The sequence below is a fragment of the Chiloscyllium plagiosum genome, chromosome 6 (genome assembly GCF_004010195.1).
Source record: "Chiloscyllium plagiosum isolate BGI_BamShark_2017 chromosome 6, ASM401019v2, whole genome shotgun sequence".
NCBI lineage: Eukaryota > Metazoa > Chordata > Chondrichthyes > Orectolobiformes > Hemiscylliidae > Chiloscyllium > Chiloscyllium plagiosum.
Window position 1 is genome coordinate 1219512 of NC_057715.1, and position 24645 is coordinate 1244156.

A 24645-nucleotide genomic window follows, 5' to 3' on the forward strand; every position below is an offset into this window, starting at 1 on the left:
ATCCCCTGCCTCTATACTTGTTTATAGGCTATTGTGTCTCTAGATTTTTCCAATTTTGTCAGTAAGTCAGGGAATTTCTGTAAATGAAAAGTCATCAATATTAATGCAAGCTCTAATTTCTTCTCCATGATGCTGTCAGACCTGTTAATATTCCTGCACTTAGTTTTTACTTCATATTTCCAGCATCTCCAGCAGTTTATATATTGATCCCTGTTCAAACTTGCATATAGCTTCTTATTAATTAGGTAAACAATGTAATTATGGGTTGAGCCTGTACCCAGTGGAGTTTTGTCCTTGAAACTTACAGAATACTGAGAGGCCTGGATAGAGTGGACTTGGAGAAAATGTTTCCATTAATAGGAGAGACTGGGACCTGAGGGCACAGCCTCTCAGTGAAGGGTGGGGAATCTGTGGAAGCCGAGTCATTGAGTGTATTTTGGACAGAGACAGATAAGCACTTGATTAGGAAGGAGATGAAGGTTTACGGAGCGAAGGCAGGAGAATGGGGGTTGATTGTACAAAGCATAACACAGATATTCCTTAATCACAGTTTGTTTGGTGCATTTTCTGTAATTAATTTTCTTCTTAGGGTAAAATCAGATTGAAATTATACTTGTCTGATAAATTGGCTTTTTGAAAAAATCTCTGATGATCAATCAACAAAGCATAGTTATTCCTCTGTTATGACTGAAGGACCTAAGCCAGATCTGTGGCCCATAATTACATTAGGAGAAAGTGATGACTGCAGATGCTGGAGACCAGAGTTGAAAAATATGATGCTGGAAAAACACAGCAGGCCAGGCAGCATCCGAGGAGCAGGAGAATCGAAGTTTTGGGCATAAGCCCTTCTTCAGGAATGAGGCTGGTGTGCCAGGCGGGCTGAGATAAAAGGTAGGCCCTCCCCCCTACCTTTTATCTCAGCCCGCCTGGCACACCAGCCTCATTCCTGAAGAAGGGCTTATGCCCAAAACTTCGATTCTCCTGCTCCTCGGATGCTGCCTGGCCTGCTGTGTTTTTCCAGCATCATATTTTTCAACTCTGGTCTCCAGCATCTGCAGTCATCACTTTCTCCTAATGTAATTATGGGCCACAGATCTGGCTTAGGTCCTTCAGTCATAACAGAGGAATAACTATGCTTTGTTGATTGATCATCAGAGATTTTTTCAAAAAGCCAATTTATCAGACAAGTATAATTTCAATCTGATTTTACCCTAAGAAGAAAATTAATTACAGAAAATGCACCAAACAAACTGTGATTAAGGAATATCTGTGTTATGCTTTGTACAATCAACCCCCATTCTCCTGCCTTCGCTCCGTAAACCTTCATCTCCTTCCTAATCAAGTGCTTATCTGTCTCTGTCCAAAATACACTCAATGACTCGGCTTCCACAGATTCCCCACCCTTCACTGAGAGGCTGTGCCCTCAGGTCCCAGTCTCTCCTATTAATGGAAACATTTTCTCCAAGTCCACTCTATCCAGGCCTCTCAGTATTCTGTAAGTTTCAAGTACAAAACTCCACTGGGTACAGGCTCAGAGTCCTCAGGTACTCCTCATGTGATAAACTCTTAATCCCAGGGATCATTCCTCTGGACTCTCTCCAATACTAGCACATCCTTCCTGAGATATGTGACCTAAAACTGCTCACACTATTCCAAATGCAGTCTGACCAGAGCCATACACAGCCTCTGCAGTATATCTCCTGCCCTTGTATTCTTGCCCTCTTGAACTGAATGCTAACATTGCAGTTGCCTTCCTAAATGCCTTAATTGACAAGCATGAATTATTGTAATACAAATTATGTTGTAGGTAATTAAACAATAACGTAGGTTACATTTCAAAAATAGATCCACGTACCTGGAAAAAATCAAAAAATGACACGTGTTTTACAATTGGACCATAAATACTTTCATTATGAGGGAAAAAGAAAAAGTTTGTAAATGCAGCATCAATCAAATCAGGATGTTTGATACTGAGTTTTACAAGCTCTAGACGTTCCTTTCGGCTGTCGCGTCCTCTCCAAAATGCTGTACAATTTTTGTTTTCCCAAGAAGGACCAGTGTTGGCCTGAACAGACATCATATCCAGACTTACTCTGTGGAAATCAGGATACACAATAACGTGTAAAAATGAAAAAGAGTACACCTCTATGACTCTATAACTTGTGAGAAGGACAAATTACTTCAACCAAGAATTCTTTCTTGAGTACTGAATTAAATCTAAGTTACACAAAGATACAATCAGAAATAAATGAACTTATTACAATGTAGCTGATAATTAAGAGACATCACAATTCAAGATGGCGAAGCGAGTTAAAAGACATTTCTCATCTGTGAAGAAATTGATCATTCCACTCCACCATTCAATCTATTCATACATGGATAATTGCTACTTAGGGTAGTTTACTCAAGAACAATCGGAATTGTAACCCAATATGAAATCAACTATTTTAGCTTTTAACATGAACTATGAAAGGCACAGAATGTATAAACTTCATTATACGTGATATCCTAAATCCTCTTCCAAATTATTATTTAGAAGATTTTAAACACAGTAAATCATTCTTAATTTGTGCATCAAGAGTCAAATTTCTTCTGGGCTTGGAAGAAACTGTCCTGTGTACTTTCCTGACCACCCAGAGCAGATGGACTACACGACAGGGCTCTGAAGGAGATAGCTGTGGATATTGTAGATCTTTTACAAAGCACTGGAGTCAGGGAGGATCCCAGAGGACTGGAAAATGGCTAATGTAACACCCTATTTAAGAAGGGAGAGAGGCAGGGGACAGGAAATTTAAGGGCTTTTGTCTGAAACATCGATTTTCCTGCTCCTTGGATGCTGCCCGATCTGCTGTGCTTTTCCAGCATGACTTTAATCTTGACTCCGATCTTCAGCAACTGCAGTCCTCACTTTAGACAGGTAATTATAGGCTGGTTAGCCTGACTTCAGTCATTGGTGAGATCTTAGAGTCCTTTACTAAAGACTGTGGAGTACTTGAAAGTGCATGAGTAAAATAGGGATAAGTCAGCACAACTTCATCAAGGGGAGATCATGCCTGACAAATCTGTTACAATTCTTCAAGGATATTACAAGCAAGTTAGACAAAGGAAAGCCAGCGGACATGATCTATTTGGATTTCCAGAAGGTTTGTGACAAGGTGCCACATAGGAGGTTGCAAAATAAAAGTCCATGGTGTTAGGGACAAGGTACTGCCATAGAAGACTGGCTGGGTGGCAGAAAGCAGAGAATGGGGATATAGCGGTCTTTTTCAAGATGCCAGCCAGTGACCAGTGGAGTTCTGTATGGGGTAATGTTGGGACCACAACTATTCATGTTATACATTAACAAATTGGTCGAAGGAACTAAGGGCATTGTTGCTAAGTTTGCAGATCACACAGTTAGGCGGAGAGAGAGGGTAGTGTTGAAAAAGTGAGGAATCATAGAGTCATAGAGATATACAGCATGGAAACAGACCCTTCGGTCCAACCCGTCCATGCCGACCAGATATCCCAACCCAATTTAGTCCCACCTGCCAGCACCTGGCCCATATCCCTTCAAACCCTTCCTATTCATATGCCCATCCAAATGCCTTTTAAATGTTGCAATTGTACCACTTCCTCTGGCAGCTTATTCCATACACATACCACCCTCTATGTGAAGAAGTTGCCCCACAGGTCTCTTTTATATCTTTCTCCCTCTCACCCTAAACCTATGCCCTCTAGTTCTGGACTCCGGGACCCCAGGGAAAAGACTTTGTCTATTTATCCTATCCATGCCCCTCATAATTTTGTAAACCTCTATAAGGTCACCCCTCAGCCTCCGACGCTCCAGGGAAAACAGCCCCAGCCTGTTCAGCCTCTCCCTATAGCTCAGATCCTCCAACCCTGGCAATATCCTTGTAAATCGTTTCTGAACCCTTTCAAGTTTCACGACATTTTTCCGATAGGAAGGAGACCAGAACTGCACGCAATACTTGGACAGGCTTGAGAAGTGGAGAAAGAGGTGTCAGATTGAATACAATGTGGAAAAGTGTGAGGTTATACACGTTGGTAGGAGGAATAGAGATATAGACTATTTTTAAAATGGGGAATGGCTTTGCAAATCTGAAGCAGAAAGGAACTTGGGAGTCTTAGTTCAGGATTCTCTTAAGGTTAACATGTAGGTTCAGTTGGCAGTGTGGAAGGCAACTGCAATGTTAGCATTCATTTCAAGAGGACTAGAATACAAGAGCAAGAGATATACTGCTGAGGCTGTGTAAGGCTCTGGTCAGACTTCGTATTGAATATTCTGAACAGTTTCAGGCCCCATATCTAAGGAAGGATGTTGTGTTGAAGGCAGTCCAGTGGAGATTTACGAGAATGATCCTGGGGATGAAGGGCTTGTCAATATGAGGAGTGGTTGAGGACTCTGGGACTGTACTGAATACAGTTTAGTGAGATGGGGAGGCTGGGGGGATGGAATCTGTTTGAAACCTACAAAATACTGAGAAGCCTGGACACAGTGGATGTGGAGAAGATGTTCCCACTAGCAGGAGAGACTAGGACTTGAGGGCACAGCCTCACAGTGAAGGGAGGACCCTTTTGAACTGAGATGAGGAGGATTTTTTTCAGCCAGAGGGTGGTGAATCTGTGGAACTCACTGCAGAAGGCTGTGAAAGCTAAGTTATTTAGTGTCTTTGTGACAATGCTGCTTGTTTGACAAGGTTATTCTGTCACTGTTTTTTTGAGAGGGGTCGTAAATGCAGAAGTTCTGATGTGTCTGGTTTGGATGGGTTTTAGGGCCAATTTGATTATAGCTAACAGGTACTACCGCAGGCAAAGAGCTTTCAAGATTTTTTTAAAAAACACTTGCACAATGAGAGGGGAGTGGGCAGTTCTCCTATCTCAGTTGTTCTCTGGTTTGTTTTGGCTTTAGCAGTCAGGCTGTTCAGAGCTGCTGGTCAGTTTAAGCTGGTCAAAGAAACAGCTACATGGAAGGGGGTGTTCTATGTTGAATCTCTCTACCATCTCTCTCTCCCTCCTGTAAGACCCTGTGTTTGATTTTACCTTTTTTGTCAAGGTGTGTTTATGGGGATTGTTGCAGGAATTTGGAACAGCAGCATTAAGTTGTGATAGAGTCGACTGGGACTTAGTCCAAATTCTGTTCTCATTTATGTTTCATTCAGCCATCTTGCAAATAAATTCTGTTTTGTTTAAAACTGTCATTGGGCCAGCTGCTTCACTCCTGGAATATCCGCTCTACACCTGCTTAAAACAACTAGCAAAGTTAGGATCTGGGCTAACTTTTTGAAATATTTTGAGGGGGTCTGGCCTGGTCCATAATATCTTTAAGACAGAGATAGATAGGTTTCTGATTGGTAAGGGGATGGAATCAGGAGAATGGGATTGAGAATTGCGGCACGGTGGCACAGTGGTTAGCACTGCTGCCTCACAGCGCCAGAGACCCGGGTTCAATTCCCGACTCAGGCGACTGACTGTGTGGAGTTTGCACATTCACCCTGTGTCTGCGTGGGTTTCCTCCGGGTGCTCCGGTTTCCTCCCACAGTCCAAAGATGTGCAGGTTAGGTGAATTGGCCATGCTAAATTGCCCGTAGTGTTAGGTTAAAGGGGTAAATGTAGGGGTATGGGTGGGTTGCGCTTCGGCGGGTCGGTGTGGACTTATTGGGCCGAAGGGCCTGTTTCCACACTGTAAGTAATCTAAAAAAAAATCTAAATCTAAAAAAAAAAATCCCAGCTGTGATCGAATGGCAATGGGGTGAATGGCCGAATTCTGCATCCTTATCCTATGGTCTTCTGACTTACAAAATACACATTCAGCCCATGTGAGACAGTATGAGGATTTCCTGTCTTTTCTGACAGGGGTCAGGTTTGCAGTGCATTTTGTGAACTGCAATGGACTGCACGAAGATTTTCCAGTTCTCCAACCCAGCATTCGAGCCTCAATGTTACCTCCCTACACTCACTCCATTCCATCCCAGTGTCCAAGTGTCATCCATACTCCCTGACACCTCAGGTGTCCTTATGCCCCTCCCTCCCCCAATGTTTTAGCCAGGACCTGAGAAACAACACATTCCTCTGAGGTGTGTTACAAAAGCATTCAGAGAACAAAGGTTATAACTAAAGCTTCCAACTTCAACTGTGGAACAGACATCCACTTACAGTTCAAGAACTGAAATTACTGGAGAAACTCAGCAGGTCTGGCAGCATCTGTAGAGAGAGAAAACAGAGTTCACATTTTGGGTTGGGTGACCCTTCTACAGTTTCACACAGGGTTAATGCTGCAACTTGTTACCACCTCATTATCCATTTGCAGAAAGAAAATGGTTCTATGTTATAAACAGAAGTAAAATGCTCCAACTGCAGGGAGCAATACTTCTTGAGAGAAGCAATACTTCCTCATCATGTTCCTTACCACCATGAGCTGTGGGGGCAGAGTTCTTGAGTTTATTTGCTGAAAGATAGATTGTTGATCGGTTGGGGAGTCAAAGATGATGGAGAAAGGACAGGAAAGTGGGCGTAAGGGATGTTGGATCAGCCATGATCCTATTGAATGGTGGAGCAGGCTCAAGGTGCTGAATAGCCTCCTCCTGTTCTTATTTCCTATGGCTGTACAGTCTTATATAATGTATGGCTTGGGTTTCTAATCATGGAAAAAGAATGTCCCATCTTTGTTATTTCATACATCATGGAGTGGAGATAAGTTAAATCTCTGGAAAGCCTGATGACACTCCTCTGAAAGGTAATCTATTATTGTTTCAAAGTATATGTCTCAAATGGGTTGTATTTATCTTGCTAATTATTCATAAATAAAATTTACATAACCAATAACCAGCACAAAGGCCAAGGGCTATCTGTTACAATCCATGCATCATGCTACCATTTATCTGAATCCTGGACAGAAATGGATGTAATTCAGAATGTGCAGGATGGAGGATCAACTTATGACAGTGAAAAACAATAAAGAGCTAAAAGAAAATCTAGTGCAAACATTCAACATTTGCCATGGTAACCAATATTGAATAATTAATTTTCAAAACATGTCTACTTTCAAGTTTTTCCTCCAATGTCAGGGTCTTCCTGATTTCACAAAACCTTGGATACTTGTGAGAGAAGGGGATCCAGGAGTCATGACCATTATTTGTTTTGTTCCCACAACAACGCATGCACCACACTTCAATTAATCCGAACACTCATTTCCATGTTTCATTTCGTTACCAGTTCCACACTGCCCCCTTTTGCCTTGCTGTATCCTCATACCTTGAATTTTACTCTTTCTCTCCCAACACTTCCCTGCTAACATGCACGCTTTCCTATTCTGATGAAAGGTCAACAACCTAAGATGTTCACTCTGCTTCTTCCTCATAAATGTTGGCTTACTGATGTGGTGCTTGTTAATGCATTTTATTTTAGAATCCCTGCAGTTGGAGCATTTTACTTCTGTTTATAACATAGAACCATTTTCTTTCTGCAAATGGATAATGAGGTGGTAACAAGTTGCAGCATTAACCTGCTTGTATTAAATCTAAACCTAATTGAATTCTGAGTGACATACTGAAGCACCAATCAGCACTAGCACCAGGACCAAGTTTATACGATAAACAGTATAAAACTTCTTGACAACTGAGCTGGCAAAGCATATGGAGATTAAACTAAATTACCAAACAACAACTATAAATCAGATGATGCTTACGTTTGAAATGCGTGAAGTTCTTAATCAGAGTATATAATGACTAATATTGAAATCTGAAAGTATTGTATGCATGTGCCATGTATAAGTAACTTTACGAGAAATTGGATGATTCAGCTGCTATTACTTTTCATGCAAATCATGCTGAGGACACTCAGTTTGTCTATTCTTCCAATGTCAAAGACCTATAAATTTCAGTAATAAAATTAAATGTATTATGTATAAACTGCTAACAAACGCTTTCATAATTTGAAGGATATTGTGAAATTTAAGTACTATTAGTTTCACAGTAGATCATTGAGTCATTGAACTTGTACGTAATCTTACAAAGTCTAACAATCTGCTTTGTTTGTTTTTCATGATATTGTTACACACAGTATAGAATGCAATTGGATTATCTGACGAGTGGCAATCACACTCAGATGACAATATCCATAAGTGTACAGAAATTCAACAAAGTAAGTTTCATCTCACAGACTTTGTGAGACATTTAATAACAAAGAATTAAATGGTGTCATTTCAAGACAATACAATACAGCACAGGAACAGGCCCTTCAGCACACACCAATCCTTCAGCGATTCATAATCTTTGCTTAGACGCTCTCCTTCCTGCCCATGCGCAGTTTCCAACACTGTTCTTCACATTCATGTGTCTATCAAGATTTACCTTAAACATTGCTATTATGGCTGCTTCCAGCATCTCTACTGACAGTGCGTGCCAAGTTCCCACCAGCTTCTGTGTGAAAAGTTTTCCCTGCACTCCTCCCCTCAACTTTCCCCCTCTCACCCTGAACCTGCACCCCCCTGCAGTTGATAATTCCACCCTGGGAAAAAGCCTCTGACTATCCACCCTATCTATGGCTCTCATAATTCTGTAGATTTCTATCAGGTTGCTCCTCAGCCCCTGGCTTTCCAGTGAAAACAATCTGAGTTTATCCAACCTCTCCTCATACTTCAAACTCTCCAGACCAGGCAACATCCTGGTAACCCTTCTCTGCTCACTCTCCAAAGCATCCACACCCTACTGGTAGTGTGGCAACCAGAAATGCACGCAATATTCTAAATGTATCCTAACTGAAGTTTTATACAGCTGTAACATAACTTTGCACCTGATATTTGATGCCCTGGCCAATGAAAGCAAGCGTGCTGTCTGCCTACCTGACCATCTTTTCCACCTGTGTTGCTACTTTCAGCGATCAGTGGACCTGTACACCCAGATGCCTCTGCTTGTCAGTGCAGCTACAGGAAAACAACACATAAGGACCAAATACTGAACTACAAAAGCAATCACCCAACACCCACAAATGAAGCTGCATTAGAACAATATTTCAATGAGCCACCACACACTGCAGCACAGAGGAACTACGCAGAGCAGAGGAAAATCACCTACACAGTGTATTCAAAAAGAACAGATATCCAATGAACACAGTCCGCCAATTTCTCAGCAACAAACCCAAACAAGCAGACAAAACACGTCCACAAACCCTAGCCACTCTCCCCTACATCAAAGACAACTCGGAAATGACTGCCAGACTACTCAGACCCCTTGGCATCATGGTAGCCCACAAACCCACCAACACACTCAAACAGCAGCTAATGAACTTGAAAGACCCCATACAGACAACAAGCAAAACTAATGTCATTTACAAAATACCATGCAAGAACTGTAACAAACACTACATTGGATAAACAGGCAGAAAACTAGCCACCAGGATACATGAACATCAACTAGCCACAAGATGACATGACCTTCTCTCACTTGTATCCTTACACACAGATGAGGAAGGATGCCACTTTGACTGGGACAACACATCCACCCTAGGAGAAGCCAAACAGAGACACGTACGAGAATTCCTCAAAGCATGGGGTTCTAACTGGAACTCTATCAACAAACACATTGACTTGAATCCCATTTACCACCCTCTGAAAAAAAGAACAGGAAATTACATCACCAACCTAAGGAAACCTAAACACATAAATAGAAAGCGGGCCATACTGCCAGTGCTTCATCCGGAGGCTCACTGATGATGTTACCCAGTATGGTGACGAAACGTTTGAAAATGAACCCTCCAGCTCAGCGAGCAAACCCACACCCAATATGTCAATGCTCCCAAGAATTTTGCCATTTATTGTAAATTCATACCTGAATTTGATTTTCGAAAATACATCACCTCACATTTTTCTGGATTAACTTCCATTTGCCATTTCTCTGTCCAAGCCTGCAATCTAGCTCTATCCCACTGTATCCTTTGACAATTCTCCTCACTATCTGCAACAGTGCCAACTTTGATATCATCTGCAAACTTGCCAATCAGATCACTTACATCTTCCTCCAGACCATTTATATGTTGCAAAGAACAAAGGTCCCAGCACTGATCCCTGCGGAACACTAGTTACAAATTTTCATTGCGAAAAGCATGCTTCCACCACTTCTCTTTGTCTTCTAGACCAAGTCAATTTTGTATCCATCAGCCAGCTCACACTAGATCCCATGAGACTCTACCTTCTGTACCATGAGGTACCTTATCAAATGCCTTATTAAAGTCCATGTCGGCAACAGCCACTGTCCTTCCCATACCAATCATTTGTGTCACCTCCTCAAAAAACTCAATCAAGTTGATGAGACATGACCTTCCCTGCACAAACCCATGCTGCCTATCGCTAACAGTTCCATTCACTTTCAAATGTGAATAAATCCTGTCTCACAGTATCTTCCCCACTACTGGCATCAAGCTCACTGGCCTGTAATTACCTGGATTCCCTCTGTTCCCTGCTTAAAGATAGGAAAAACATGGGTCATTCTCTCGTCCTCGGAACCTTGCCTGAGACCAAACAGAAGGCAAAGTTATCTGTTAAGGTGGTGATAGACCCAACCCCACAACTCAAGAACAGGATTATCATGACACTAAAGTAACCACGCAGTGCAGGAAACATCAGCAAAACAGATCTGCAAAAAACGTAACCCGATAGGTGCAACCCCCGATTCTCCGGACTACCCAAGGTTCACAAAGCAGGAGACCCTCCCACCCCCACTCTCAGAGCTATTACATTATTCCCAGGGACACCTACCTACAGGCTAACCAAGAAGCTGCAAACAAGACTCAAACACCTCATAGAATTCTCCAACTACTCCATTCCCTCCTCCAAAGAGTTCCTCAACATCATCAAAAACACCAAAAGAGGATGAAATAATGATTTCATTTGATGTAACATCGCTCTTCACATCTATGTACATCGACCTAGCCAAGGATACCATCGCCAACAAAGTGGTTACTAGGACACCCAATGACACCAGCAGCATCAACAAGAACAACATATCAAAACTATTAGACTCATGCCTCAAAACTCACTTTACATTCAATGGACAAGTGTACAGACAAATCAATAGCACATCAGTGGAGTCGTCGATATCAGCACTGATAGAAGAACCAATAACGCAACACTTAGAACAGCCAGCCCTCCCCACCATCCAACGCAAACTCTGGATCCGGGATGTGGATGACACCTTTGTCATAATTAAATGTACACAACTGGAAGAAACCCACCACCACATCAATAACGTCCTCACTAGAACAAAGTTCACTAAAGAAGAGGAAAACGACAGTAAACTCCCCAACCCCCTGGACGTATTACAGGAACACACACCTACTGGTGAACCCCAGACCAGTGTGTACAGGAAAAACACCCATACTAACCAGGTACTGAACGATAACAGCAACCACCCCAGCATCCACAAACGAAGCTGCATTTAAACTGGCAACCCAGAACAGAACAGAAACACCTATTCAAAGGATTTAAATGAAACTGGTACCCGAAGAGCACTATCCTCCGGTACATATGGGACAAACCCAAAAAAGAAAACACTACACAACCAGACACAATAATGACCATATCGCACATCAAAGACATGTCAGAGATAACTACCCGATTACTCAGGCCCCTGGGAATTTTAGTGGCTCACAAACCAGTAAACACCTTCCGTCAGCTCCTCACAAAGCTTAAAGACCCGACACCCACATCCAACAGGAGCAACATCATCTACAAGATACCCTGCAAAGACTGTGAGAAATACTGCAGAGGATAAACAGGAAGAAAACTGACCAAAGGAAAGCAGAAACATCAGCTCAGCACTGCCAGACACGAGCAGCCCTCTCTCATTTCCAGCCACACAGACAACAAAGGGACTGGGATAATGTAACCACCCTAGCAGAGGCAAAACAGAGACATGCCAGAGAATTCCTTGAAGCCTGGCACTCCAACCGGAACTCAGTCAATAAACACATTGAACTGGATCCGGCATACAAACCACTCAGATACAGAACCAGAAGTACCAACAAACAGAGGCAGCGAAATACTGGACGAGACATGAACACCAACACATTACCAAAGATGCATTCATGATGTCACCTCGCGAGGCAACAAAGCGTTTGCAGAAAAACACACTGGCCCAGCGAACGAATCCACAACTTCATATCTCTTACGGCCCCAGTTATTTCTTCCCTTGCCTCCCACAGTATCCTGGCTTAGATCCCGTCTGATCCTGGGAACATGTCTGCCAAAATGTATTTCAGGACACCCAGCACTTCCTCCTTCATTATGTTGACCTGTCCAAGAATATTCACACCTCTCCTTAATCTCAACATCCCTCATGTCCCTCTTTTTGGTGAATTCCGATGTAAAGTACTCATTAAGGACCTGACTCATTTCCTCTAGCTCCACACATGACCTCCTCCTTTATTTTCGAGTGGCCTACACTTTCCCTAGCTACCCTCTTGCTCCCAGTACATGTAGAAAATGCCCTGGGATTCTCCTTAACCCTTCTGGCCAAGGTCACTTCATTGCCCCTTTCAGGCCTCCTGATTCTCTGTATGAGCTCCTTCCAATTTGTCTATATTCTTCAAGGTCTTTGTGTCCCTTTTTTGACTAAACTGATAACTTCCCCTGTCATCAGAGGTTCCCAAGTCCTGCCATTCCTATCCTTCATTTTTAAAGCAACATGCCTGTTCTGCACTCTAATCAACTGGTCCTGAAAAGACTTGCACAAGTCAGATGTGGTTTCACCCTCAAACAGCCACTCCCAATCCAGATTCTCCAATTCGGGCCTCATTTGGGTATAGTTTGCCTTCCTCCAATTCAACACCTTCACCTGAGATGCACTTTGCCCTTATCCATAAAAGAATCCAAAATGTTTTGGAATTATGGCCACCATTCCCAAAATGCTGCTCCACTGGAACTGTGATCACCTGGCCTGGCTCATCCCTCAATCCCAGGCCCAGTATGGCCCCCTCCCTCATCGGACTATCCACATATGGGAAAGACTAGGATGGATTTGTTGACAAGAACTTTCATGAATAAATCAGTTATAAAGATGCTACCTCTGTAAAAATAAAAAGAAAATGACTTGAAGACCTCGTATCTAACTTGACAACTTCAAATATTACAAAATACTGCAGTTGTATAAAATATTGAAAGCCTATTGTGATGTTTAGCATGTTCCATGTTAAAATGACCAAACCTGTTTATTCAACAGTTCAATGCACACTGCAATTAGATGCTATATAAAAAAGCTGCATGCTGCCTAGATTTAATGACATGAAAAGAATTGACACTGTGCCAATTATGTGGAGTTAAAGGCTGGTTCAGCAATATGCAGTGAATCAGAAATATAAACATCAACTGGAACTTATTTACTTTCTATGACCTAAATTACTGCAGCAGTATAACTTCTTGAAGTCATTAAATTTGTCTAAATATTTACCTACATCAGATTAATTTGAGCAAAACACAACATAGAGCAAAGTGAAATATGGCACTGATTTTTTTTTTAATATTGATGCTGAAATATAATAATGGGCTAGAGTTAGGCGTGTGATAAGAACACCACCACGAGGTATTGCAAGGAGTGTGCAGACACAGAAAGGCCAGCAAGCTGTGCAACATCACTAGCCAGCGTTGAGCAGAGCTATTTGCCAATAGGAAGGAGGGTTTATTTAGCCAGCCTTTAGGCATTCAGAGAAGTGCCAGCTGCTGAGTGGCTGGCTTAGACAAAGTTCTTGTTGCTCTCAGACTCCCTCCACGTCCCCCAGATCCAAGTTCAGCTGCCATTTCTCCCACCCATCATGAGGAGGTGCCCAGTTGCTCTGCTCATTGGCTGGTGCTACTTGTGCAATCCTTGCCCTTGCATTTAGTCTTTGCCCTGCTCCCAGATTCTTTGGCCCGGGCTCCAGCGGATGTGCAGAAACTTGGCCTTGGCAGAGCCATTTACATACGGAGAGACAGTGACATTATTATGCATGCAGCGTAATGACATTGGCTGCACATGCACAGATGCATCCTGGCTTTGGGATGTCTGCTGTCCTAAATCCAGATTCACCATTTCAACCAGCTGGACGAGTCCTAACTGTTAGCATAAAAATGACATGTCTGATGATTAACTGCTAAGATTTTGAGCATCTTTAACTCCTCAGGAAGTTCATTCCACACACAAATAAATATAAAGAGATTTACTGGAAATCCACATTGACATTCCTTGCAATAAATCATTGATCAATTGGAACAAAAGATTGCTCTTTGGAAGCAGAAATCATAATAGGTACGGAGACCTCTCTTTTTTAGAATGTTTAGGATGATTGGGCAACATTATTAGATAGTTCCTGAAACATGGGCATTGCCTGTAATTAAACCAGCTGAATTGATCCTATCGATGTTTCTATTTAGGTTTGCATCAGCCAGCTAAGATGTTATATCCCAACACAAAAAATACTGTCTGAAAGTCTTATGTTTCTGTAAAGCTAGCCAAAATCATGTGTATTTCTACTGCCATCTTGAGTCATCATGTTTGCTTATTGGCACTCAGGTTAAGTGGGCAATGAAGGGTTAAGGCAAAATTGAAATACATAATTTGCCTTCGCACACTGATTATAGAGTCATAGAGCACAGGAATAGACCCCTTGGTTCCAATCAGTCCACACATAATCCCAAACTAAACTAGTCCCAAAAATCTGCTCCTGGCCCACATCTCTCCAAACCTTTCCAATTCATGTACTTATGCAAATGTCTTTTAAACATTGTAATTGTACCCACATCCACTACTTCCTCAGGAAGTTCATTCCACATGTGAACCACCCTCTGTGTAAAAGGTTTGCCCCTCACATCTTTAATAAATCTCTCTCCTCTCACCTTAAAAATGTGCCCTCGGGTCTTGAAATGCACCCCCCCCACCCCCGCCAAGTCTGGGAAAAAGACAACTACCATTAACCATATCTATACCCTTCATAATTTTATAAATGTTTATAAGGTCACCTCTCAACCTCTGATGCTCCAGTGAAAATTCCAGCCCATGTAGCCTTTCTTTATAACTCAAACCTCAATACCTGGCAACACCCTGGTAAATCTCTTCTGAACCCTCTCCAGCTTAATAATATCCTTCCTATAACTGGAAGACCAGAAGTGGACACAGTATTCCAGAAGAGGCTTCACCAATGTCCTGTGAAACTTCAACATGATGACCCAACTCCTGTAGCAAAGGTGTGAGCAATGAAGGCAAGCATGCTAAACACCTTTTCAACCAGCCTGTCGAGATGTGATGCAAGCTTTAAAGAATTGTGTTCCTGAATCCTGAGATCCGTCTGCTCTACAACACTACCCAAGGCTCTGCCATTAATTAGATTAGATTAGATTAGATTAGATTCCCTACAGTATGGAAACAGGACCTTCGGCCCAACCAGTCCACACCGACCCTCCGAAGAGTAACCCACCCAGACCCATTTCCCTCTGACTGATGTACCTAATACTATGGACAATTTAGCATGGCCAATTCACCTGACCTGCACATCTTTGGACTGTGGGAGGAAACCGGAGCAGCCGGAGGAAACCCACACAGACACGGGGAGAACGTGCAAACTCCACACAGACAGTCACCCAAGGATGGAATCGAACCTGGGACCCTGGTGCTGTGAGGCAGCAGTGCTAACCACTGAGCCATCGTATATAAGTCCTTCCTCTTTATTGGTTAATTATTTACATATTGTCAATTAAAGTTAATTTTAAGTACTGCAATTGTAAGTAACATCTTACCGTCCCATAGTTTCTAGAACCGAATCAGTAATGTCATATGTAGGCATGACAATATCTCTTGTGTTATCTGACCCACACCAGGAAAAAATAGGGTGAAGCTTCTCAGTAGTTTTTCTCTTTTCTAAAGGCCAGTCTCCAAGGTTTACAAAGAACTCTACATCTTGTATTTTTACCTGAAAGTAAAATATATTAATATGAACACACTGCATCAATGCTTTATTGGCAATTCATTTTTGTTAACATTCTGTTGGCAGTTCTTCCATTTTACTGAGATTTCATTATAGCCAAACCAAACATCAAATTGTGACAATTTTAAAAGATCCTGGGGACTTAAACTATTCACTATATTTATTAAACTTATTAAACTAATAAGTTATTCACTATATTTATTAAACTATTCACTGTCTTTGTCAAACTATTCCCTGTATTTGTTAAACTATTCCAATATTTATTAAACTATTTATTGTATTGTTAAACCATTCACTGTATTTATTAAACAGTTCACTATATTTGTTAACGTGTTCACTGCATTTATTAAACTATTCCCTGTATTTGTTAAACTATTCCTATATTTATTAAACTATTCCCTGTATTTATTAAACTATTCACTATATTTATTAAACTTTCTGCTGTATTTATTAAGCTATTCACTGTATTTATTAAACTATTCACTATATTTATTAAACTGTTCACTATTTATTAAACTGTTCACCAAATAGTGAACAGTTTAATAAATACAACAAATTTTAATAAATATTGTGAATAATCTAATAAATAAACTATTTGCTGTATTTATTAAACTATTCACTGTATTTATGAGTAAATTTGGAAAGCCCAGTTTACAAGTTTGCCAATAACAAAGTAGGTGGCACTGTAAGCACTGTACATGGAAGCATAAAGTTACAAAGAGTTCTTAATGGATTAAGTGAATGGGCAAAACTGTGGCATGTGGATTTCAATATAGACAAACAGGAGGCTGTCCACTTTGGACTTAAAAAAAGCACAGGCAACTTTATAAATGATGTAAAACTAGAAACACTAGAAGTCTTAATATACTTGTGAGTTGAAGTGCAATACATTGAACATAAAAATAAAATGCAAATGGTATAAAAAGGCTTATGGAATGCTGGCTTTTATCTCTAGGAACTAAAATATAAGGCAATAGAAGTCATAACGCAACTAACATCTAACTTTGGATCTGGAGTACTATCGGCAGTCATAGACATCACACTTTAAGAAGGATATGTCGACTTTGGAGGGTCTACTTTATAAATATATCTGGATTATTAATAATTTAATGATGAGGATAGATTACTTGACGCTAGATCAATTAGAGTCATAGAGTCTGTTTCCACGCTGCATGACTCTTCGGTCTAACTTGTCCATGCTGACCAGCCAGGTTTCTCAAACTAAACTGGTCCCATTGGCCTGCATTTGGCCCATATCCCTCTAAGCCTTTCCTATTCATGTAACTATCCAAATGTCTTTTCAATGTTGTTTCTGTACCTACATCTACCACTTCCTCTGGCTGCTCATTCCATACACACACCACCCTGTGTGTGAAAATCTTGCCCCTCAGCTTAGCAGATGATGATGGGAGAATAACACATTATTGGTGCAAATGTGCAGCCTCTTACATTACTCTTGAACTAACAAGAGATCCAAATCACCATGCCACATAAGTCTCTCGACTCCTTTTGAAAATGATGATGATAACTGAGAGGGTAGTATTTGGAACTGCAAATGCTTGTCTCTTTGTATTCCACACCCTGAATTTTAAGAGGCAAAATATTTGAAAACAAAATCAACTTCTCAAATAAAATTTCTTCCAAAAGCACTTTCATTGAGTGCTCCTAATATTCTGTTGAACCAGATGTGAAACAGATGAGCTCTTATGAGTACATTGACTTGTTAGAATACCTTGTAGTTACATCATGTGCAGAGCAATTAATATACTTCTACTTTTGAATCTATTACTGAATCATTGTATGAGCACAAAATAAATATGAAACAGCATATAATTTTATATTCCCTGCTGAGAATATATAAGCAACTCTGATTTCAGTGACAGAACAATAAAATAAATGGAAGAACCTGCTGGCTTCTGAGCATCCAAGATTTAAGCATAAGACATTGTTTCTGTAATTATATCCAGAGGTAATGGCTGCTCAACAGGAATATTATTCCAAAGGCTTCTGTAGTTAGAGACTTTGCACTCAGTTGAGAGCATCGGAACATAATAAAACAGGAACTGAAATAGACCAGCATGCTGCATGATTCAATCCAACCATGGATCACCTTCCTCCTCAGCTCCACTTTCTAGCCTTATTATCATATTCCTAAATTTTTGGAGCATCCAAAATAGTGAATTGCACTTGAAAGGGGAGCTGTGGTACTATCACAGGGCTGTTAATCCAGAGGCCCAGATAATGTTCTGCGGTCATGGGTTCAAATTCCACCATGGCAGGTGAAGGAATGTGAGTGCAATACAAATCTGGGATTGAGAGCCTAATGATGACCATGCATCCATTGTCGATTGCTGGGAATAACCCATCTGGTTCACTAATGTGCCATCCTCACCTGGTCTGGTCTACATGTGACTCCAGACCCACAGCAATGTGGTTGACTTTTAACTGGCCTCTGGGCAATTAGGGATAGGCAATAAATGCCGACCTAACCAACGATGCCCTCGTTTTGGGGTGAATAAAAAAAACTTTGCTTCCAACAAGCTTTTTATGAATTCTCCATTAAACATGTTATTATTAAATCTGAGATTCAAAGAATTTTGGGAACACTACACTACAGGTCATTCTGCTATAATGTATGTTTCATTCATGCAAATGCACTATAACACAACTGATGAACTGGGGACACTGTTTCTATAGCGCAAATGTTTAAGGCGTGTATCAGTTACATGACGATTCCAGCCCCATTAGTTTAACTGGTGCTGCAAAAACACAATTTTCTTCTAACATGGTATTGCACTACTGTATTCTAGCAGAACTGACTGCATCATGGAATATGTGCAAAGACTGGTTAATGTTAGCTCAGCTATAAAGTCAATAAACAGTAAAACAGGATTGAAGGGCCCCTGCTCATATTGGGAAAAGCTGCTCAAACACAAGCAAGAATTCTTACCTTTCGGGTCAGAGACAGCAAAATGGAATTCATGAATATTCGAAAACCAACATGTTCTCCAGATGTTTTTACATAAACCTAAAAGAATGTTAAAAATGCAATTAAGTTACTTATTAAATCAAATGATCATTAAATTTTATGCATAATAGAAAGTTTAAAAGATATGGAACAATAGACGAATTGTCATCACACCCAGACCCTTTGTGCTCTGTCGTCATGGTTACAACATTTTCCTTTGCTTCATCATTGGTGGTAGGTATTTGAGAGAACTTGATCTCACTTTTCGGAACAGTTTTTCTAAGCTGTTTGGTTTTCCTTTAAAAAGTTTCCACAAAACATGACTCGTCAAATTAGTCTCAAAGCAACTCCCCGAAGTCTCTGTGTGAATTGGCCCCCATTTTATCCCATCCTAGTGCAAGGTGTTGATGTATTTCCATGAAATTAGGGGGGGGGGGGGTGAACTAATCAGTTTATGATGTTTGATGACATGATGCTGGTGTTTCTTGTACAGGTGATGTTTCTTCACACTTACGTTGTTGATTTGTTTGAGTTTTTTTAATCAGTAAACACAATTTGGCTTATACCATGAGTGATGCATGTGTTATAATAAACTGTGTGGACTGTTTTCTTTCTGAGAGATGTGTCATGTTTAAAAACTTCAATGATTAAAAAATGTCATTTGAGAGGTCGGAAGACAGTCATTTGACAGTATTTAAAGACATAGTGGAAAGAGAGAGAGACAAACACGAATCAATATTGCATGATTTGATTTTGAACTTTTAAATAACAAAAAGGGACAGGGAGACAAAAGTGAATGGGTAATTTTTGAAAAGGACAGAAATGGAGACAAAATCTAAAAATACGGGAAACATAAAATAGTGAAGGAGAAAGGAAGAATAAATAAACAGATAGAGATAGGGATCCAATTAGATAGAAAGAATGGCAAAGTGCAAGAGAAGGTAGCAAACAGAGCAAAAATGGGGATTGTGGGACCACAAAGGCTATCAGTAGACAAGACATAGGACTGTGGTGAACAGGAACTATTGGTGAATGCCCCAAAAGACGACAGACATTATGACCGACACTGGAGGCTGTGGCCTAGTTTCACTCTAGTCCCATGACTCCTTGGGTTAAAATGAAACAGAAATACTTTTTAACAGTTACCAAGATGGCCAAACAAACAACTTAATTACATCAAGTTTTAAATAAAAAGGTATATCAACTAAGTTTCCTTAACAGACACAATTATTTGGATGTTAAACAAAACTTATTCAATAAAGATGCAGTAACTGGTTAAAATGCATATCCAGTAATATGCAAGTGTAAGTGTTTATCCCTCTCAACAACGCAAAACACACGCATAGACACGCTTTTCAGGAAAAGAAACAGATTTTTCTCTATAAAGGTTCACAAATTTAAAAAAAACTGAACTTCAGTAAATATATGGTACAATGTTTTGCATAAAATAATTTCACACTGAAACTAATTAGAACTAACCTCATGTGACAGTCAACATATTCAGGGTATGCAGATTTCCAGTCAATACACCATATTAATGCATTGTAAGAATACTGTTTTGAATGAAATCTGGATCACCTTTCTGAATCTCTTTCCACAAGTATATATTTAGCATTCTGTTAAATCTGCAGACAAAACTTCAGCGGAAATACCTTGTTGTCTTTTATTGTGTAATGGCACAGACTTTGCCTTTGGCCAAATCTTTTCTCAATTTCTGTAGAAATTCTGTCTGGATCTACGAAAGGAAAATGGGCCAAATCTCGCTGTATCTGTGAAAAAGACTGTGGACAATGCATGTCCTTGTACCACGTGGTTCCATCTTCTTGTGGACAGTCACATGATTCATGGTAAACATGGCCTGTAAAGACAAATTGCACTCACTGTTATCATTAATCTCCCAAATAAGATTTTTACAGAAAATCAAAAATCACCAAAATAATAATTGCATCAGTAAGCTCTTACTTATGTACGAATGACTAGTGAATATAAAGTTTTAATGTTATTGAATTTAAACATTAACTCAAATCAATGAAAACTTGTCAGAGCTCAGAGTATGGAAACATTTACAGCAATAAGATCAACTGACAGGCAAAATTTTACACCGTATGGGAAACATTTCATTTATAGCATATTAGACTATCATAATGATGCTAACTTATTAAAATAGAAAGCATTATAAAAAGTGCCCTTAATGTCTTCCTGCTGCATGTAAAGTAAAATATTGCACCAGCAACAATCTACAATAGCAATTCTGTCACTGATGTGACAGGTGCATAGGTCTAAAATATTACCCTTTCAAGTTAACAAACGTCTTAATGAGTTTTGAAAAGATTTGTAGCTCAGGTTGAGGTTCTGGATGTAGGTTTGCTCGCTGAGCTGGGAGGTTCATTCCTAGACATTTCGTCTGGAATGTCACTAACCCAAGGAAACCCAACACTTAATAGAAAGCAGGCTATCTCACCAGTGCTTCCTTCGGAGGCTAGCTGAAGATGTTACCTAGTATGGTGACAAAACATCTGGAAATTAACCTTCCAGCTCAGTGAGCAAACCTACATCCAGAAGCTCCTTAATGTAATGTTTAAGACAAATAATATGGCAGATTCTCTCACAACTCATCCACTCTTGTTAGGAAAGCTCCTGCACTCAATAACTAACTTTCCCATTAATATTTTAACAGTGTGATATTGCATTTGGGGAGAGAAGGAAGTGAATAACATGCATGGAACAGGGGTTTCAGGCAAAGATACAATGGAATTGTAGGCAAACAGTGGGCAACAAAAGCTGGTCTTCACAGCAATGCCCACATCCCAAGAAAGGATAAAGAAAAAATGAAGTCAAACAGTAAATATTGCAATTCTTCTTCTCCAGCAAAATTTGGCCCAGTATATTTATATTCCGATGCATTACATCACTGCGGTATTTCATGTTAATTATATAGAGAAACCACAAATACCTTTTAAAATATATGGTGACTGAGCAACATGTTCATCTTGGCATTTAACCTCAATTACCAAACCTCTGTAGCTTGAATACATTCGGTATCTGACAAGAAACGATCCATCTTTCCGGTCCAACACTTGTGTCCAAATCCTAGTAAATTGCTCGCCAGGAGAATAAATATTTACTTTAAATGTATTTTCTCCTGGTGAAGAAGTAAAGCTGATGGGAAAGGAGTATCATTAACACAAATAACAATACAAATGGACATAATTCATTGTAAAGTACACATTAAAAAGATATGTAGGCCAGAACAGGTTTTTGATAGCCACAACATCAAAATAACACAACGACAAATCAATTTGTAGATCTTGAAAAACATAATTTTGATCCAAACCTTTTATTCAAAAACTCCAAAATTAGTGTACAAGTTGTAAATACTGTGATATTCCCCTCCCCAATTTTGAATACTAAAGTTTGTTACACATGACAGCATTTTTATCTTTCAAAAACCAATGTGGAATAACAAACATTGATTGCAGTCTGCGAAACCAATGCCTATACTATAAGATTAATAAATACAATAAAATTGTTACCAATTGTGTGATATTACGTACAGTACTGGATTGGAAAAATAACACCATTTCTTTATTCAAGAATTTAACTTGGACATTCTTACATAAGAATATATCAATTATGAAAAATCATAATATTTTTGTGAATGCTCATTAGTTAACAAATTATCTATTTTAAAATTACAAGAAATCAATGATGCACTCATTTCCCCCCAAAAAAAGACTATACAAATCCAGTTATGTTTTTGGCTGTTACAGAAGAACACAATATCCAGTGTCAGGCTTGGCTCAATGATACCACTCTCACCTCCATGTCTGAAAGTCAAGATTCAAACCTCACTCCAGGATTGTAGTAGATAAACACAGCTATCATTTCAGAGAAAGGTAATAGCCTAGTGGTATTATCATTGAACTTTTAACCCAGAGACCTAGGTAATATTCTGGAGACAGACCCAGGCTTTAAATCATGCCATGGTAGATAGTGGAAATTGAATGTGATAGAAATCTGGAATTAAGAGTCTAACGGTGACCACGAATCCAAAGTTGATTGTTTGAAAAACTCATCTGGTTCACTAATGTCTTTTAGAGAAGGAATCTGCCATCTTTACCTGGTCTGGCCTACATGTGAATGCGATTAACTTTAAACTGCCCTCTAGACAATTAGGGATGGGCAATAAATGCTAACCTAGCTGGCGATGCCATCGTCCTGTGAATTTTTTTAAAATGCACCACACTTCTGAGAGAGAATTAGACTGTGCTCTTATCTGTGACATTAACACAAAGTCCAGTTTATTTTCTCAGCTGTGAAAGAACCTATTCAATCAGTTGAATAGCACAGGAACCCTGATAGTATCTTGGTCAATGTTTACCTCTCAACGTCACTAAATCAATTGATTTGCTGCTGCAGAACCTTGCTGCTTGCAAATGCCTGCTGCATTGCCTCACAATATTGATTATACATCAGAAGGAATGAATTTGCTGTAAAGTGCTCTGGGCTGTCTGGAAATCATGACACTATACAAAGGCAAACTCTTTCTTTGATTTCGGAAAGCGGTAGCAGATTGGGTATGACTCTGAGCATGAGTGAGCAACTTTTAAAACTGAAACGGTAAATTGGGGATTGGACGAAGGAAGAGAAATTCCTTACAATATGGTGACAAAGATATGGTGACTCAAATATTGAAAGACACTGTTTTGGTCCTTACCTTATAAATAAATTGTTTATATTTTCTGCATTTGCTTTCCTCTAGAATCTAATCACTGATCTCCTCTCCTCAGCAGCATAACAATGGTACATATCAGAGTTTAGTTGAGTTCATTTCAATACAAGCCATGAATTTGTTTTTCAGCTTGTGATTCATGCCTTTTTCTTATCAGTCCTAAATTTTCTGACCTATTCTTGGGTTTCCTCAACCTAATTGAGACCATTTAAGGTGTGAAAATACACATTCAAGAGTGACTACTTCATATGTTCCCTCTCATCCATTTGTCTTGATACTATCCCACAAATATGGAACTGAACTTGATTTGACTTGACAGACTTTGATTTTCACTCAGACATATTTAATAACAGGATGCAACAAACCTTTTACAGATTTGGTAAAATACAGAAGTTTTTTGAAGACATTTTGGCTTCCTGCAAATCAACTACCTGATTTGAACTTAATACTTGTATACACAAAAGAAATTTTGGATCTGGAGATCTTTAACTGTTTTGATATCCACTCACCAGAAAGCAAACAAAACTTCAAACCTTTACACCAGTGAGTGCTGAACACTTTAATTTGTTCCAAAGTTTCAAGCTGCTCTCTTAAGAAGAATTATTGCCTGATTATTACTTAAATTATGTGCTGGAAAAATACACTGAAATTAATTGATCTTAATTCTGGGTAATGTTAATCTAATATAAATCATGATTGTAAATCATGCTACAGTATTCTTTGGCTAATTATGTATCATTGAGTTAAACATCATTTTAACATTATTTTTACATTGAAAATCAAAATATTTAATCTGACTTTTTAACAGTGCTTTTTATGACATTATAGTGCTCAGTGAAAACAATTGCTAAAATACTATAGGTTATATCTGCAGATTAGGGATGACTGTGCATGTGAAAGAGAGAGATGGAGAGATTACATATCTAACATATATAAAATTCAACTTTATTTGAATGAAATTACTCAGAAAGAAATAGGATCTGTTTTCAGAGCACTT

The 24645-nt window shown here is 39.7% G+C and overlaps 1 protein-coding gene across 5 annotated transcripts in view; it reads right to left on the reverse strand.

Moving 5' to 3' along the window:
* Positions 1-24645, reverse strand: part of LOC122550426 (protein O-glucosyltransferase 2-like) — a 58590-nt gene that overhangs the window by 32496 nt on the left and 1449 nt on the right. For 4 of the 5 annotated variants that reach the window (XM_043691141.1, XM_043691140.1, XM_043691139.1 and 1 more), the window contains exons 2-6: positions 21870-22075; positions 20569-20774; positions 18899-18976; positions 15761-15933; positions 1856-2093 (exon numbers count right to left, since the gene is read on the reverse strand). In XM_043691141.1, the coding sequence (XP_043547076.1) occupies positions 1856-2093; positions 15761-15933; positions 18899-18976; positions 20569-20774; positions 21870-22075 (901 nt within the window). The remainder of the gene's footprint in view (positions 1-1855; positions 2094-15760; positions 15934-18898; positions 18977-20568; positions 20775-21869; positions 22076-24645) is intronic. The other variant, XM_043691142.1, reaches the window with a different exon arrangement.